The sequence below is a fragment of the Sipha flava genome, unplaced genomic scaffold (genome assembly GCF_003268045.1).
Source record: "Sipha flava isolate LNK unplaced genomic scaffold, YSA_version1 41_pilon_pilon, whole genome shotgun sequence".
In the NCBI taxonomy this organism is placed as follows: domain Eukaryota; kingdom Metazoa; phylum Arthropoda; class Insecta; order Hemiptera; family Aphididae; genus Sipha; species Sipha flava.
The window spans coordinates 2770747-2790717 of NW_020273144.1; the positions used below are offsets into that span (position 1 = coordinate 2770747).

The 19971-nt window shown below is 31.4% G+C and overlaps 1 protein-coding gene across 2 annotated transcripts in view; it reads right to left on the reverse strand.

Annotated features, from left to right (window-relative positions):
* Positions 1–16774, reverse strand: part of LOC112689020 (retinol dehydrogenase 10-like) — a 30873-nt gene extending 14099 nt beyond the window's left edge. Inside the window, exons 1-3 of one of the 2 annotated variants that reach the window (XM_025562516.1) lie at positions 16569–16774; positions 7680–7828; positions 6404–6745 (exon numbers count right to left, since the gene is read on the reverse strand). In XM_025562516.1, the coding sequence (XP_025418301.1) occupies positions 6404–6745; positions 7680–7828; positions 16569–16617 (540 nt within the window). In that variant the 5' untranslated portion in view covers positions 16618–16774. Of the gene's footprint in view, positions 1–6403; positions 6746–7679; positions 7832–16568 lie in introns of both variants that reach the window. The other variant, XM_025562515.1, reaches the window with a different exon arrangement.
* Between the last annotated feature and the right edge of the window lie 3197 nt (positions 16775–19971).

Sequence of the window (19971 nt, forward strand, 5' to 3'; positions counted from 1 at the left end):
GCGAGATCGGTTCGAAAGCATGCGTATTTTACGTTGCATTGTTCGTTTGTAGAACGAATAGAATAATAATAAAGGTACTTGTAATCACAATTTTTTTTACCGCCGTAATAATATTATCGACTGATTGAATTAGGTGTTCGGAGTTGTTTCGCGAGACGTTTTACCATTATTTTTAGATTAGAGCAGTCACTGATTATAAACTCGAAAACTAGGTCCACGATTACCGTTGTATGCGATCCAAGGATGCTTATTTTTATTTATTTGTACAATATTAATTTACATGCTCCTCAATTGGTAGTTATAAAAAAAAATATATTTCCTAGTCCACTATTGTTTCGATGAGATTTTCGAAAAATCCTTTCTTATTGCACGTTTTTAGTTTACACTTTTTGTCCTTTTTGATAAATATATATCGATCAGCGAGCGAGTGTATTTGGAATTATACATGTGTATATTAGTAAAGCGCATTACTCAAACCTATTTCAGTCCGTTTTCGACAATCCCTCGTGGACGGGATCGTTTATAATTCGATAACTCTGTCCCTCCCTCGTCCTCACCGCAATTGAATACCTACACGTCCAACGCGCATATTACAAGTGTACAATAACGCACTGCAGAGACAACGTCGACGGGCATAACATTAATTAACGTAACATTAATTGCATTTCACGCGAGCCGATCGCCATGACACTACCATAAATGATTTGCTGCATTTAGAGGTCGGGTACGCGTTTACACGCGTTGTTCACCATCACGCCGTGCGCGCGTTTCGACAATCAAATGGAAATTGAAATCTCATCGGACGTGCAATAACGCTGTGCCGTTATTGGCAGAAAAAAAAAACACGTTTAGCGCAGCGGCGTCGATTATAAACGCATTACCGGCTGTATTAAAATAATCGTACCGTCGCGTAATCGAAGACGTTTAACCTGACAAACGTGATATGACGATGGTCTGGCCGTACGACGGACGGTGTTCGCGTACGCCTTGATTGATATGCAATCGGGGGAAGTAGGTCGTACGTGCACAACCGTCGAAGTACCGCCCCGATGATGTGTCGGGGATAATTTTTCAGAGACGGCTAAATCTGCGCGTTTGATTTCAACTCGTTTACGTCAAGACTTATCGCTACACTAAAAACGATCAAATACTTTAATCGATACGAAACTCGAACAATGCGATCAACCATAAGCTATTGAGTACGATTAAAAATAATACGATTAGCATAGGATATTGATGTTTTAAACGAAGATAATAGTTTTTTCTTTATTGTCCATGATTATAACACAGAACGTGGTATTGATGTCGGAAAAGTTTCTATTGTAATTACAAAATTGAGTACGCACGATAGGAGAGTAGTCATAACTAGTGATGTGCACTATCGAATAGTTTACACTATCGAATGGTATTTGATAGTAAGCATAAACTATCGAATATTATAGTCGAATATTATTTTATATGACCGAATAGTTTTTCATGGAAAAACTATTCGAATATATCGAATAAAAAATCAAAATGTTAACGCGTTAACGTTTTTTGTCAATTGTTATTCTTATCATTAATCAGTTAGCACAATAGTGATTAGGTATCTCAAAATAAAATAAATATTATTTAAGCTAAGCTAATTTCAAATTTTACTGAATAATTCAGAAGTCGTAAACTATCGAATAATTTTAAATTATCGAATAGTTCGATAGTACTATTCGATAGTGCCCATCACTAGTCATAACGATGGAATTCAACTTATGATTACAGCTAAACGGTAAGAAAGAAATAATAAGAGGGCAAATACCCCTCCCCTAGTTATGCCACTGGGTACAGTGTACACTGTGGATCGGACAACATATTGTGCTTTAGTGCGATTTGTGGATATCGGCTTAACGATTCCATACTAATCATATACATTTAAAATTTTCCGTAAATGTTTATTTCGGATCGAGTAAATATTTGCATGCGGTGACCTTTAAGATTTGAGATTCGACGTGGATGGGTAATCTCTAATCGAGTCGCATATCGATTTTGTTCATTGATCTTATATGATTAATTATTCGAAGGTAATGTTAGGTGTGAAAAATATATAAATAATTTTATTTCAAATTTTGTTTTAAAATTAGCACATTAAATGTAAAATAATTAAAATCCACGTTACCAAAATAGTATTCGAAATCTCGAACATTTGAATCGGCTTTTTTTTATCAACTTTTAAAATTTAAAATAATGTAAAATAATTTGTATTTTAACGAATATTGAAACATTTAAGTTTCGAACTTTGTGCTGTAAGACTTGTGATTTTAATACAAGCATATAAAAATCAATTCATCACGTAATACGTATCTGAGTAACGATTGAGATACTACATCAGATTTAGCACCGAGAACATTAATTAGTTGCTTTCAAACACATACAAATAAAATATGTAATAAATGCGTTCTATGACCTACAAAAGAGCAAGCTTGTTTACCTTCGACCATTTCGTTCTTGTCTAGCGATGACTCGAAATCGTCACATGGACCATATGCTCGATTTATTGCCCATGTACCCAGGGGCGGATTGGCCTATTGGGAAATCGGGAATTTTCCTGATGGGCCGGTCCTTGTTTGGGCCGCTCTATATTATTATATAATTACCAAAAAAAAGTTTTATTCTATAAAATAAATAAAAATCACTAAAAAAAATAAATATACATTTAAAGATGCATTAAAATCAAACTTCAAGTTCAAGTTTGAACTGATTAATCGTATGACTTATTCAAAACTATTATAGCTATAATTATAATAAAGTTATTGTAGATTTTACTAATTTAGGGGTGAAACTAAACAAATTTTGAAATTGATGCAAAATAAAGCATTTTTTGGGAGAGGGAGGGGTAAAATAGTTTAATGTGTGGTTCATGGGCCGGTTTGTTTCATATTTCCCGAGCTGAAAATAATTGCCAATGTGCCCCTGCATGTACCCTATAAATAATGGGTGCATCATGCGCGTTAAATTGGATGCTCTGTATAACACGGACCACCCAATCGACAGAAACCCGGGTTGCGTTAAAACGATTCCGAATTGTATATATATATATAGCAGGGGCGGTCAAACGGTCGATCGCGGACAATTTCTGAGTCGATCATGTTAGAATTTATTTTTAGGCCACGTGCACAACAATTAATCGTGGTAGTTATGAACAAATTGTCGATAAGTTTTACTTGTAAAGTTTTTATCTTTTATTCTGGTTTATAAAAAAATTTCCTAGAAAGTCGATCTTCAAAGGTGAAGTATATTTTCAGTAGATCGTGGTCGAAAAAAGTTTGGCCGCCTCTGATATATAGAATATATATATATATATATCACCTATATAAAAAACATAAAATAAAATACTAAAAAATAAAGTCAATGAGAAGTAAAAATATGAAGTTGCATTATGTTATAAGCATTAAAATAAAAAAATCTTATAGCACAGAGTAAGGTAGGTATCTAATATGAATATTTGAACAAGTAGTCATGACATTAATGCATATTGTCCCATAATCGGCACAGACATAAATTTGAACATTTCTCAGAGGATAATTCAATTAAAATTAAAGACTTGACTTCATTCGATTCTTCTTAAAATTTCAAAACTAGTAGTATTTTTTAGAACGTAAATCGTTCTTACATGTGATAAGTTATCATTGTTTGAAATCAACACAGCAGGTGATAATGTAACATTCGTTTATTATAAAAATTATTTGATAATAACTTTAACAGTTTTAATCCTAGAGCACAGCACCTTGTATTGTTTTTATGCATCTGTTTGTGCCAAATCTGGCCATGCATGCAGTTTTGGAATATCTCAAGTATTGAATAAGCTAATAAGGAAAAACCGCTTTGTGCCACATATGGTACAATATACAGTAAGGGGTTAACTTAATAGTTTCGTACGACCAGTAATAATAATAATAATAATAATACATAGTACCTAAAATAATTATAACATTTTCTTTAGACTAATGTTATATGTAATTACTGTTTTCGCCAACGAGTTGTAGAATAACAACATTTAGTGGTAATTAATGTTTCGACGTAATTATAAAATATTGTATGCAACTTCATTTAATTTCGTTGGGTTGCGAGTACGTTGTGTGTAGTTGTCGACGTATAGTATTTAATTAGTTTTTCATTAATTTAATCGATTAGCTCTACGGCGTAAACCATAATATACACAAGTAAATACACGTAAGCTGTACATGTGTGATATGTGTACAACAACAGATACATTTTTTATTGTTGTGGGTCACGTGAAACGGGTATTTTGACGAGAACAACGGTCATACGCATGTGATGGAAATCGGTTCTTAAATTTTGACCTATTTATAAAGCGCGGATTAAGGTTTTTGCGCCTAGTTGGTCAGTTTGTTATCGACGTGAAACTCCAATAGAATGTTCCTATTTTGTTTTCTTACTTCGAAGCATAGCATAGTCTAAGTACACGCGCACATAGGAATAACGGTGATGTTTTACGATTTTGCTGTGCTGGTATAAATGTGAGAGACAATGAACAATTATTTGACCAGTACCAAGTCAAAAACAAAAAAACCAATTATGATAAATATAAATATATAGAAATGGTGAAGGAGCGCTGTAATTAGGCTAACGATTGAAGGGCTCCGTGCAACAACCAAACAAGTTTACTTTTTTTCGAAAGTCACTTTTTGATGTTTTCGTTCACAGTTTCTTCTTCTTTACATTTGTATGCTAGAACGAGATAAGTCTAATGGTTATTTACGGAATTATTGAGTAAATGGACTTGTTTTGTTTAAGATACTACGAGCAAGAACCAGATAAGTCCGGACTTGTTTGATTCTTGTCCAAAACTGTTGGCTATATTGTAAAATTAGATAATGCATAACAAAAATGTAATAGTAAGCACGGATGTAGACCTGATTTAAGATCTTAAATCATGTTTGTAGATTACAGATGTCAATATTATACATAATATAGACATCAGCCGTATGTAGATATACAACCGTGATAATAAGTAGTCAGTATTGATAGTAGTAATATGTAGTAATAGTAGTTTAAGTTATGGGTACTTTCTAAAATATATCTCTAATAAAAAATATAACATAATATTGGACATAATACTTTATAAATATATAGGTACCTACATTAGTAGGTAGTTTCACAATAATAAATATTATTATTTAGTTCTTAAAAAAACATATGTTTCATACTTATAATACTAAACAATTTTTCCATAAAATTTCATTAATTTATTTTATTGACCGGTATTAAAATTATTTACAAAACTGTTAATAAAGTGTTTTACCATATTGTATGAGAAATAAATACATTATTTTAAAGAAAAACATAAAAAACAATAAAATTTATTATTTTTTTTTTACATTTTATGGGCAAAAAACCAGGTAAGTCCATATGTTTCATAGCTATTCCAAGCTATTTTAGAAGATGAAAAACTTATTTTAAATTAATATCACTCATACATTTACATATAATCAAAGAAATTCATGTAGTATTTACAAATAAAAATATAAATTTTTAAAGTTTTGGTAATACAAAACATGTCTCTTGAACAATTTCAAAATTTGGACTTGTCTGGTCGTTGCACGAAACCCTTCCATTTGTCTAATGTAATTTTCGGAAATATTTAAACTAAAGCAATCTAATTCCACTTCAAGCATTTACTTCCATTTATGTTATCTAACAAATATCAAAAAAAAAAAAAAAAAGAAAACAACAATAAGTCTTCAGACTCACAGAACTACACTCGCGCCACCGTTGATCGGATTGATTTGCGCTACGTGAAGTTTTCACAGCTGTTAAAGTGGTATATTTTCTTTTTTTCCGTCGGTACAATCACGCCAGTTCGTGTACGAACAAATGGGGTGATTTAAAAAGGACGTGAGAATAAATGGATATCGGTAAAATATCTATCAATAAGTATTACCTGCCCACAGCGGATGAAAGTACGTATTTCTCATCTCGCGACTTTTAGTTTCAATCGGACTTTTACCAGTTGAATCGTAATATTCAACGTCAATCACCCATTTGGCCCTCTACTATTTTTTCATTCGTGATACTCTGTACGAAATCGCCACCCACGCTACCAAGTGTTTCTCGGAACACTTTCGATTTCAGCGTGTTTGTAACTGTTTTCAATCAAAAACTCTCCGAATGTCTGTTTAAGGAAAAATCGAAAAAAAAATAATCATGATTCCGCGGTAATGGTGTTTTTCGTCCGAATATACACAATCAACGGAATCATTTGGTCGAAGAATTTGCAAACAGTTTCATCGGAATAAAATTAGGGTCAGGGAGCATGCGAAGGAAATCACTTAAAATATCCAATTCGTCTTGTAAAGATATCCCTTAGAACCCCAAATCACAAGTAATAACCACTTAACCACCGACTCACCCAAAAGTGCGACACCAGGTTGACGTCGATCATGCGCTTGATCTGTTCGTCGGTGTTCTCCATCAGCGGCGCGCTGGCCACAATGCCCGCGTTGTTGATCAGCACGTCCACTTTGCCCCATTTTTCCTCCACCGTCCTGGCCAGCTCGTTCACCTGATTCGGCTCGGCTACGTTTGTGGTGTAGTGATCGGCCACCGCGTCCTTGCCAGTTCGGCCGCCATTGATCATGTCCGCCGTTTCCTTGACGCCATCCGCGTTTATGTCCACGCAGACTAACATCGCACCCTCCTTGGCCAGTTGCAAGCTCATTTCCCGACCCAGTCCCCTGCCGGCACCCGTCACCTATTTATCGAAAGTACTTATGTTGTAGGTTTAGTTTTTAGTATATTTTTTTATTGTTATGTAAAAAGCCCGAAATCATCTCATTAATCGGAGTAGTTTTGTCTCGATGTGAGGAAGCGAACGGATCAAAAAACGTTTTAAATCTAAAAAACAAATAAGGTAAAAACTCCTTAAAAGCTACTGGTCGAATTTGGTTGTTAAATATTTATGAAAGTATTGTCTGAAACGTGGCTTCGAAGATAAACAGATTCGGAGAGCAAGAGAGAGAAAGAACGTATATGATGGCAGCACTGAATGGCTCTGAATAGATCTCCAGTTCAATCGTGCTGACAGAGGATAATAATACTTTATTAATTAATAATAATGATCATATTGATAATGATCATAACCCATAATTTATATTCCATAAAACCAGAAACTATGTACATGCACATAAGTGCACTTTCAACTGCGAATAAAAAAAATGTGCACCTAATAAAATAAAAATCCCGCGCGACAAAACGTAGATAAAAGTTTGTACAACATAACGTTGATGATTTTTAAAACGTGCCCATTTAACGTTACGACCATCGTCTACTTATACGAATCTCCATTTCGAAGTTGAATAAAATAAGGAAAACTGAGCGTAGTATAGTTTTTTTTACTCGTCTATTAAATTTATAAACCCATCTCGTTAATTCTAGCTGAGCAAATTAAATGAATAGTGAGCATTTTCTGCGAATCACCCTGTGCACGGTTTATTTTCGAGACATATATTTAGTAGCATACATATTACATATTATAGTACCAACATTAGTGTTTGTAGTATTTGTGGGTAGACCTCATCAAAACAATTGACTCTGTTAATGTCTTGAGTAAGCGTACCTCTACGACGTACTTAACGTTAATGTAAATTTTATTACTCCTGCGTCGTTTGAATTTTATATATACTTACGAGTATGACTTTATTTTTTAAAGATTTTTCCACTGGATAAATTGTTATATATGCCAGGTGGATGATTGAGTATATCGAGTAAATAATTCCGACTAATGTTTTCGTGATAATTTGTAAACAGTTCATTATGAAATTTGAAGATGCCTCTTCTTCTGAAAACAAAAAAAAAAAAAAATAAAAAACAATTATATAAATAATCCAATCTAGTTGGTTTTTGATGGTCTCTAAATCATAGTTTATTAGTTAAATTAATAATAATTTTAATGTTTGGTTAGTTGGCGATTATTTTATCGTTAAATAAGTTAAACAAAAACATGATGAAGTAGTTTTCAGAACGGTTTTATTGTTCATTACCAAATCCGTAAATAAGTCTTTTTATAGGAACGAACAAATAATTATATTGCAATCGAATATTTTTATAAATAATTATTTCATCAAATTTCTGTCACATTACACATATGGTATTTATTTAGGATGGCAGAAGAAATATTTTACGAAATATATCGCGAATTGTATGCAATTGAATTACGTAAATCAATTAATCTTATTTATTATTATGTTTTGGTGGGCCCAACAGTCTCTGAACGATCATCTTTGTATCCTCAAACCTTTAATTTCTAATAAACACATTTTACTTAATATCAAAGTCCTCATTTACAAGACACTACTGAAACCTATCTGAACATACGGTCTTCAGTTGCAAAGAATTCCAATCATAATAAAATGCAATTCTTCTAGAATATTTCCTTAAGAAGATTAATAATGCTTCTCCATACATATCAAACTATACTCTCCATTCAGACTTAAAATTAAAAACAATTAATGAAGAAGCCAAATATTTCAATAAAGATTTCATGACCGTCTCTCTTCTCATTAAAACCTTTCAACTCTCAATTCCAGATAGCTCTCCTAGACGCTTAAATCGTAAATGGTACAGAGATCTATTACAACATTAAAAAACAAAAAAAAAAAATAAATATGATATAATAAAATAAAAAACTTATCAAAATAACAATTACTTCTTTTTGAAAATCCACAATTAAGTGTCATCATTGGGTGGCTTCTTTTCTCAATATCTTGTTACCTGTTTATTATTTCTTATATACTTATTATGTATTATCTGATACAGATTGTATATTTTGACTGAGAATAAAAAGTAAAAAAAAAAAAGTATAAACTATTATGTTTATTGAACAGTTCTATTTCTGGGTTATTACTGTATTGCCGGCGGTCGGTAGAACAGGCCACACGTACAAAAAATAGTACCGTTGCACGTCTTCGAAAGGATGGGAAAGTAAGCACCGGGTGTAGTATGACACGCGTATACGCGGCGTACATTATCTACACACGTATAGTTTGAGAAGAGAATATGCTTTTACGAGGGAACAATACTCTCAGCGGACCTGTGCGAGGGGTTTCGGTCGCGAAGGCAGCAAGTGTTGTGTACAACGCACGTCAGGTATGTGCGGTAGTGGAACGCGATTGGACGGGCACGTCGATCGGGGGAAGATGGAGACGAATGTGAGTGCGCACGTACATGCAGTATGTGCGTGTGCATATCGGATGTGACGAGAACGGCAGGGCCGAGGGAAAAGACTTCTGGGGAGACCCTGCGGCGAGGCAAATCTGAATAGATAGGGTTTGATGTACGGCGCCGGGGGATGACGAGAAGAAGACGGAGTTGTCCCGTTCCCATGCCACGAAGGACGCGTAATGCGTGCGTTCGGGTGCAATATGATAATAGTAATAACAATGTGTGTGTACGATATTTCGCGATCATCCCGCGGGAGACGAACGTTTTTTTTATTCGTTTCAACGCGAGGAGAGAAAAGTTACAATAGTACAACGAAACGAAACGTTTATGTATCGGCTACTGCAGTTACTGTGTGCGTGCGTGCGTGTGTTTGTTTGTGTGTGTGTGTGTGTGTGTGTGTGTGTGTGTGCGTATTCGTAGCAGGACAGGGCCGGTTACTGTTTGAAAATTAAAAGTTGAAGTCTCCCGGGACGCGCCTCGAGGGTTACGCGCCGATGGTCTTAAACGCGTGTACATATATTTATATACGCACGCAATGTTCCTTCTTATACGATTGGCGATCTGTCTAACGGTATTGGACTCAACCCTCCGGGGCTCGACCTTTCGCTGAAGGAACCACATATTATATGTACCTCACATTTTAAAAATAAATGAATACCGAATTCGTTTTTCTCCATCGAATTGCTTATACGTTTAACGATTTTCATAGCGTTCATTTATTTATGACGCATTTATATGTATTATACGAATTTCTATTAATCCGCAAGGCGATTTAACGGTAAACACTGTTCATTTTTTTTGTTCGATTTGTACAAAAAAAAAAAAAAAAATTAAAATACATTTTACTTAATTCGATTTATACATAATTTCCATATACAAACTGTACTACGATATTTAACGTCTATATAAATTATATATTTTAATACAATTTTTTGTTAATCCTTTTGAACTTTTTGATGTCTTTTAATTTGCAATATATTTTTAATTTTGTATACTAAAATATAATTTATTTTAATAATTCGGAATACCGAACAAGTTCCTAGTTAAATTATTTATTTATTAGTGCTTAGAGTTTAGTATTTTGTAACTGAACATACAAATAGTTCTACTATTTAGCTTGTTTAAATTGTAAATACTTATTAATAACGAAATGCTAGTTTAGATGGATTTAATTTTTTAAAACCAAATTCTTAGAAAAATATTAAGCTGCAAATTAAATAGTTAAAAATACAATGTCATCATAAAAAAAAAACTGAAAAATAAAAAATTGTAACTGTAAGCGATTATTTTTCTCCAAATTTTATTTTATTCGTTTCTTATTTTATTATAATTAGGTTTTAAACAATACATTAATATATGACTAAAATTAGTGTCTAATTACTAACTATTATTTAGTGTCCTATTATAACTCGTCTTACGTTATAATATCCAACCTTGTAAAAGATACTTTTTTTTTTAAGTATTCAGATATTGACATTAATTTAAAGAAATATTTTAAATTCGTTTTAATATAATTACTACCGTAAAAATACAGATATTTAGAGAAAGTATTGACAATATATTTTGAAAAAATAAAAATATTTAACTATTCTTGACAAAGGACTCTAGTAACAATCACTTTCTTGAGTGTATTGTATTTTTCACGCTTATATTATGGATTAGAAAAAAATTACGTTCAAAAAGTAAATTTATATATGAATGATTCCGCCGAATAAGGGACCATGTGGGATTTCTCAACTTTTCAGAAGCACCAAAAAACGAAGTTGAACTTAATATTTTTACAGTGTCTTTTGGTGTGATATGGGCCCTTTTCCACTGGAAAATTTTAAAATCAAAAAAATGTTTATACATAGTTATGCAATAAAAACATAAATTATTGTAGATATGTATGATAATATTTTTTGGTTATAATGTAATAAAATTATTAGATACATTAAATTGAAAGGAGTGCTGTATAAAACAATGTATGAGTTTGATCAGTCATGAACTTAATTATCTGAAGTAGATCTTTCTTTTTTTTCTTGCTAATGGAAGCTACAAGCTTATATATAAAATCGGCAGACTATGATGTTCTGGAATGTCAACAGATTTGTCAAACATTTTGAGCGTTTTCCAAGGTATCATATTGTTGGACTTTCTAACATTAAGTATTTCTGGATCATCACGCAATAGTTTGCACCATTCCTATTTTGTAATTTGTAATTTGAAATTATTTTTCAGTTAAGTATCAGTAATCACGTCTATGTTTTTTAATGTATCTTGAGTCATGCATGTGAGTAGAAAAGGATCGGCCATTTTTGAAGTAGCTATGATGTTCTTTCAGTCATCAGGAATAAAAGCCTTTTTAATTTTTCTCTATCGCTCGATCAAAGTGAAATCACTGTCGCGTGAAAAAAAGCTATGATTAGTAACCATGAACTTTTGATGTATTTCAGTGAAGTATTCACACTATATCAGATACTAGTATAAAATGAGAATAAAAAAAGAAGTCTTATTATTGTTTGGCCCGGTGTATCGATCACACAAAACTATTAATTTACGTTCTTCGTATGGGTCAATACATATTCCATTATGCACGAGCTTTTCCTTTAATCCTCGTTTTGCAAGGACTTCATGTCATAAATATATGCTACTTATATATAATAGAAAAATTATAAGAGTAGTATTGTCATTGGTAGTATATGTTTGAGTGAATAAATGTAAGTGATAAGATAAAATAATTTGTTATAAATCAACACCCAAGGTATGAAGTTTCTGTTCTTCCCATCATCTTAAGTGTTTTGTAAACACCGTCCATTTTCATGTGATACATTATGCTTTTTGTTTGTATCCGTTTTCTTTCGCTATCATTAACTAAAATAAGCTCTGCATAGTATTTGTTGCATTGTTTACAGGTGTTAAATTTATTAGTGCCAGATCGTGTAAAACCAAATCTAAACTTGAATTGTATATTAAAAATTTGTCTGTGTAAATTGTAAGACATTATATTATACACACATTATATACATATATATTAAAGAAATAACCGTGATAAATATATGTTAATAGATTATTATTAGATTTAAAAATACATAATATGTATATTATAGATATTCGAAGAAAGTATTTGAAATACGTGTAATTAAATACTTATAATAATTATACTCAAATATATTACAAGACATAGGTTAAATTGAATCGAAGGTTAGTGTTAGGCAGTGTTGGCGCTATGATTAGGCTCTGTATGAATTAAAACGTGAGGCCTCGGATCTGGAAATACTACAAAATAGAAGAGCGAGGTCCATAAGCCGGTCCAAAAGGCCCTGTGCGATTGCAAGTTCTGCACACTCCTCACGCTGGCATTGTTTATAGGTTATAATTGTATTTCTTATTAGACAAAAGGATAATTATAAAAAACTATTAAAAATATTTATTATTATTGGTTAACTACTAACAAAATGTATGTTGTTTTCAAGTGTTTTAACAGTAAATTATTAATAACGTTATATTGAATAATTATTAATTATGTTATTCGTTTAATTATAACTATATGATTATATTAAATAATTATTGATTGTATAATATTTTTAAGTAGTTGTGTTAATTTTAAAAATTATGTTTACAATTTTATTCATTTTTCTACATGGTGTAATGCCCTGGATAGCCTAAGCACTTGCTAAAATATAGAAAAACTATATCTTCGATAACATATCTTCATTAAAATTTTTTATAGTTAAAATTTGATAACTAATAAATCTAAAGTTATAGAAAATATTTGTACTTGTACATTAATAAGTATGCAAAGGTAGTAGAAATTACCGTTACATTATATTCTTTTAAATATAATGTATATAATAATATTTTGTTATTAGCAAACTCATGGGCGTCATTAAAATTCAAATGTTGGGGTAGCAAAGTTTATTTTTAGAAAGTTAAGAAATTAATATTTAAAGGTTTATAATAATAACTGGCTTATTTAACTGGCTAACTCTACTTCATAAATCTTGGTATGATGTATAGTGTATACACTGTATTATTGTCCGTATTGGACTTATCACAAAATATAATTATTTTGGATACAATCACAATAATAGAGGGTCTATTTTTATGTTCACACTTGAATAATAAACTTTGAATTTAATTTTAAAATCTATAACTTTTTTTGGGGTAGCGAAAAGATAGCCTTGCTACCCCACAACAATTTCTGGGGTATCAAAGATATCCCTCAATAGTGACACCTATGACCAAATTCAATAATTATGTAGTTATGATAAACTAATTAATTGTATTACATTTGAGCCGTGAACATTATTTACTTTAAAATATCTACAGTTCATTTGTATTAGAAATAAATACATACATCAAATAGTCAAATATATTATCCTCAACCCAATTTGATGCGCATACAATAATATTTATTGTTCAATAAAAGTTTTATACTTATGTTGTCAGGGTTAACATGACAAATGTATTAAACTGGTTACAGTCAACATGTAGTACGTGATATCATGAGTCATGTGTGTAAATGAAACCCATAAAAGAGTTAACATTTAAGTTAATTTTAACTTTTTAACTTAACTTCTTTTAATTTTAATTTTCATGGACTAAATTTTTAACTCAACATATTTTATTTGATATAATATATAAAAATATAAATTATTTGATACTTTTAATCAAATTCAAAGTTAATTTATAAATAATTAAATAAAAAAATATAATAAAATTATTATTGATGATGCAATTGTTGTGCAGGGCACTATGATCGATACAACATTAATTATTATACGACGTCGCTCGTTCGTTGTTATCTTGAGACGTGATTGTGAGAGAAATAGGTATTTTGAATAATTAAACACTTGTATTTTAATACTTATAAAAATTACTGCTTTTATTAATTTAATACAAGAAAAATAACAAACAGTTAAAACAAAAATAAAGATCAGCTTAGCCTGGGTAAAGAATTATGTACTCGCGGCGATGTGGCTGTAACAATGTTCACGACGAGAAATAATTTATTTAAAAGGGTAAAATACCAGTTTAACACTTTCTAGAACATAACTATCTACTTCTGATTAGTGCCAAATGCTCTACCTGTATTTATATGAATTTCCAATGACGTAAAAATTGTGTCATTCTAATATTACTTCCTTTTACTGTAACATTATTTGGTTAAGAGACTAACTTTTTGTTTTCACCTTTGCCCTAGATTTCCTGCGCCTTGGTATATTTATTAATATTTATACTAAATTATGTCTCATTGTTAAATTATGCTGAGCATTGGGCTTTCTGCAAGGTATTGGCTATTTCCTGTGTTCAATATTATTTATGATTTTTATTATTTTCAACTATATTATAATGTATTTATATGGATATTAAAAAATAAAAATAAATTAACTTAAGTGAATAAGTTAATAGAAAATGTGCATATAACTTTTAACTTAACCGAGTTAAAAAAAAAATTAGGTTAACTGTTATCTTTAAACTTTTTTAAGTGTTTTCCATCAACTTAATTTAACTCGGTTAAAAATTATTATTAACTTACCCAGGCTTGCTAATCGAGTCTTGGGTTAGAAATCTAACAGTATACGAATTGAGTTCGAGAATTATTTTATCATATTAATAATGGAAATGGATAAAAACCATGCAAATATAGTTGTAAAAATTATGGAATATTTACCCGTTTTAACATTTCTTATTTTTGTACATAATTTTATGACTAACTATCTATTTTAGAATATTGGAATGATGCACTATCTACATTACTTATACTTGGGGCTTATTATACTTATATAATAATTAGAAGTGTTCATATGATTAATACAAGAAATTATGCAAACGAAAACGAAAAAGAAAACGAAGATCAGATGCAGCTGTTGCAAGCAAACACAATAACTAGATTTGAATATACACAATGCTTACCCCATACATTTTTACCAATATAAAAAATGTTATTTTATCATTATCTATATATATTTAATTATATACAAATTATTCATATTATATTATACCTCTATATTATTAGAATATAAAATATTAAAAAAGAAAAACATTTTTAACCATACCTGTAGAATATTTTGTTATAGTCTTAAGTCTGTAAAAATTGAAAGGAAATATAACGGGATTCAGCTAGTATTAAGACATGGACTCAATTAATATTATACCTAAAATTGCACGGAAATCAATTGGTAAATACCCTAAAACAACCCAGGACTAAAATTTTCATAAAAGGTAATATTAGGACTCAGTTCGTATGCAGCCAAATATTTATAGGTACCGAATGGCTGTTAGTATTTTTATACATAATATGTATATATATATATAATAGTTTAATATAAAACCGCTTGTTTTTTACACAGACCTATAGAACTAAATTTTACTTTTAGTTGGGTTTGTATTATAACCAGATTTTTCAAAAAATGTCCGTTTTCTAAACAGGTTTTCAAATTTACAAATAAAGTCATTCGCCGTACTACGATTGACGACGTACGTGGTTTAATTATAAAAAATTAAAAATTATTTATTATTATTAATTAAAAAAAAAAAAATGAAATTTCAAATTATTTATAATAGTACTATATTTTATCAACAGGATTTGAAATGTGAGATCCGTAGATAATCGTTTGTAAATATTTCGATAATATAGCGTTCAAAATTGTATAGATCGATTTGTTTGTTTTTTATACTTGATGCTGTGTACGCCCTACTAATACCAATCGGTACCGCCCAGGGTTAATTTAATTACCGTCGAACGAGGTAAAAAACAGTTCATTAGTCCGTATGAAAGTATGACGGTCGGAATTCTGTTATCACACATCTCACTTTTCATACGAGTCCAAAAATAACGTTAAAACGAGTGTATTCGCGTAACCGTTGTATGCTATTAAAAACAAAACGGCCAATATCGTACCTACTTCAGTATGCACGTATCGGTTCGAATTTCGATCACGATATCGATTGGAATGTGTGTTCAACAGTTTTGTTTCGACAAATAATTGAACAGCATACCTGCATGGTGTTCAAAAGTAATTGATTACGATGTCGATCACGAACACCGGTCGGTGTAATACTAAAAACGTCAACGGACGAGAACTGGCGGAACGCGGAAGACAGTTTAATGTTAATATAATTTCCATTAAGATGAGTAAAAAAAAATCTAAAACTAATATTTTATTCGATCGATTGATATTGTTGTCTCGCAACAAATGTTTGAAATTGTTTAAACGTTTCAACTTTATGCATTAAAAAAAAAAAAAAATAAAAAAAATAATGTAATAATAAGATACGTCCCTCCCGTCTGTTTATCGTTTCAGTCTTCCGGACTAAAACAGATCACTGGCCGACCCGTACAATAATTATCGATCAATGATTTTGCGTACCGTCGGTCGGAGATGCTGGGCCTTTGACGTGACGTTGTCCAGGTTCCATGTCGATGGATTTTGATTTCGTTTCGCGTTCCGGTTGCGATCGACGTCTGCGCGCGTTTTTCGGTCACCGGCGACGGTCCGTCGACGACTATGCCGTGCGATTGTGTTGCCAAGCGGTCGGCGGTGTCGCGTAGGCATTGCGAACGTACTGCGAGTCGGATCTAGAATTGTGTGCGCCCGAGGGGGGTTAACCCGGTCGCGGCTGCAGTCGCACGATCCATGATAAAGGTCACTTTATCCGCGTGCGGTAGACGGCGCGATCGCCTTGACGCGTCGTCGTTCAGGTCTTGTCGACGGCCGTTTGTTATTTCGTTCCCCCCTACTCCACCGCAATACAGATGTAATACATATTCGAATAGCTCCACCGCAAACAATTCGAATGTTCGAAAATCAATATTCGATGCTACGATACCTATTATAATCAAACGTTTTGTGTTGCGCGAAAACTTACACGAATAATTTTCGTTACGTATTGTATTGCAGCATCGAATACTGATAATTAGGGCTCGGATTTCAATGCATTTGCATCTTTTTTTTTTTTTGGGACGTCTTACGCGATGCTTTCCAAGCTATAAACTTGTTTCGGGTACTCCGTGTTCTACCCACAACATGTTTTTGGGACATTTTTTGCATTTTTATACTTTTTTAGAGCATTTTTTGACGTTTTTAATGAATTTTTTTTTTCATATTTCAGGACATTTTTGACCGGTTTCTCGTATTATGACTAACTTCAGTTGATGTTCAGAGGTCATTTTCAGTATATAAAAACTTATTGGCAGACAACCGTCGATCATTCAAATTCCAAAACTTAAAAGAAACACTAATCGTACAGTGCAATTTAAATATGTAATTTAATTTTTAATTCAATTTTTGATTTTAATTTTTTTTATTTTTTGTAGTGTAATTGTAAATAAAATTTTATTTTTTAATAATAATTTGAACTTATTTAATAAATGATGCATTTTTTGATATTTTTATGGCATTTCTTTGAGTTTTTAGGTCATAAAAGCATTTTTTGAAAGGGCATTTAAATCCGAGCCCTACTGATAATGGTCGAATATTCGAATATTCGATTACTAGAATAATTCCCATCACTGCTCCGTACCATCGCTTCCGCTTATTGTTTTCGCCGTTAAGCGTAGTTTACACGATGCTAGTTTACTAACGACTAGTGAAACACCATAGTAAAATAATTATTTCATATACACGATATTCAAATACAAGTAGTTACTAGTAGTATAATTACCATTAAGACGCAATTGATCACTGTCCACAAGTTCGATAGTACTTAAATTATTTTTAAGTTTTTCAAAATTACTGTTTTTCAAGTTTCTATTTAAATAATCTGTATGTTTAATGTTCCATAATATTGGAAATTGTTCGTATACATCGAGAAATTGGAAAATATCATCTTTGTTCCACTTCGTTTTAAAATGACTCATTATGAATTTGTTTATGATAACATATTCAATAAGAAAATTTACAGAAACAACAGGTTAGGTTAGGTTAGGCTAAAACTTATTATAATACCTGATTAATAACTGAATAATGGATATTCGGTATCGTTTTTAGTGTTTTCACACACACTGCCGGCAGTGGTGTATTGGAGGGTATACGCCGTATACCCGGATCCCTGTTTTTGTATTATGCGTATACCTTTAAGAAAATTCGTCTATCATGGGTATACGTTAACTAATCATTCGTACATAATGGATATATTATGCAAGCTTCTAATTTTTCATCACCATAAGGCATACATTATACAACAACAGTATAGAATTTATTATTATTATTATTATATACTATAGCTACTATCCAAAAATAGCCTCGTGCCCCCATAAACTTCGATTAAATTTTCCCCGACTCGGGTATTTGTGAAGACGGTCGGAAACTTCCGAGCGTCTACATCAGTGTTTCTCCACCTTTGTATAATGGTGACACACTATTAAAATATTTCATACTTTGCGACACATAGTAAAAAAAATAAGAATAATAGATAGTATTAAATATTTATAATTAGTTAATAATATATAATCAATTATAATATATAAAACAACAAAGAAAAATATAACATAGGTAAAACAGCATTTTAATGAGAAATTTGTGACTGATATTTCTTACATAATGTATCAATTCGTGGTGAAATCTTCGATAAGGCGAATCTTAACTCCTCTTCGACATTAATTAATCTTTCCCTTTTTTTATTTTTAATTTCATTCAAAGCAGAAAAAGCTACCTCGCACAAATATGATGTCGAAAATGATAATAATACGGAATGAGCCAATTTTGTTAAGTTCGGATATTCTTTTTTTTGTGTAAATCCAAAATTGGTTTAGCTCGAGCTCATTAAATTTCATTTGAAGAGTGCGATCGTTTTTTAACTCTGCAAGTTTTAGTAACAAAAAAATATTGTTGTTAATAAATTAAGAAAAAGTCTATTCGACTATAGAAGTAAATAACAACTGAGCATACAAATAAAGTGAGTTATTGATACGGTGCATGTTTTCAGTATAAATATACTATACGTATTCACTGTTTAAAAATAAACGAAAATATCAAAAACCAACACTTATAAATTAAGATGACACACAATAGGCGATTCGAACGCGATTAATCGTTCAAAATGACGATAATAATAATAACCCAACGATAATAATACAATTTATTTTATTTCGATAGCTGAAAATCTATTTTTATTATCATGGAAATGATATCAAATACCTATTAATTTTTGTAAATAGTTAATAGTGTTAATAATGTTTTTTGTCATTTAATATTAGTACTTCACGCGACACATTTGGACTTGCTCGGCGACACACCAGTGTGTCGCGACACACCGGTTGAGAATCACTGGTCTACATACATCAGAATTTAATACCGGTGGACGTGTGCGATATTGTATTGTCGAGCGAATATTATAATTGTTAAAAATAGGTCAACAGTCAAAAAGTTCTGTTTATAAATTTATCACAATATTAACTGGTCTGTCTACGATGTTTTGGATAGATTTTGATAATTAATTATCATATTTTATTGTTGTCAGTTTGTCACTTAGTATTTATTCGTTGCATGTTTGTGCAAATTATTTTAAATTAATACTAAAATGTTATTACACACAACAAAACATTAGGTTACATGAAAATAAATATTAACATAAATATTATGTTTTATATATGATATATATCTATGATTTAATTAAAGATAAGTTTAAAATGTTGACTTCCATAGTGTGAATCCAAGGGGACTAAGGGGGCGTGCGCCCACTTCAAATCCCCCAAAAATACTTTTGTTGAATTTTTGTACTCCCCCAACCTTTTAGGAAAAAAGTCTGGTGGGGGTATATCTCACGTCCCCA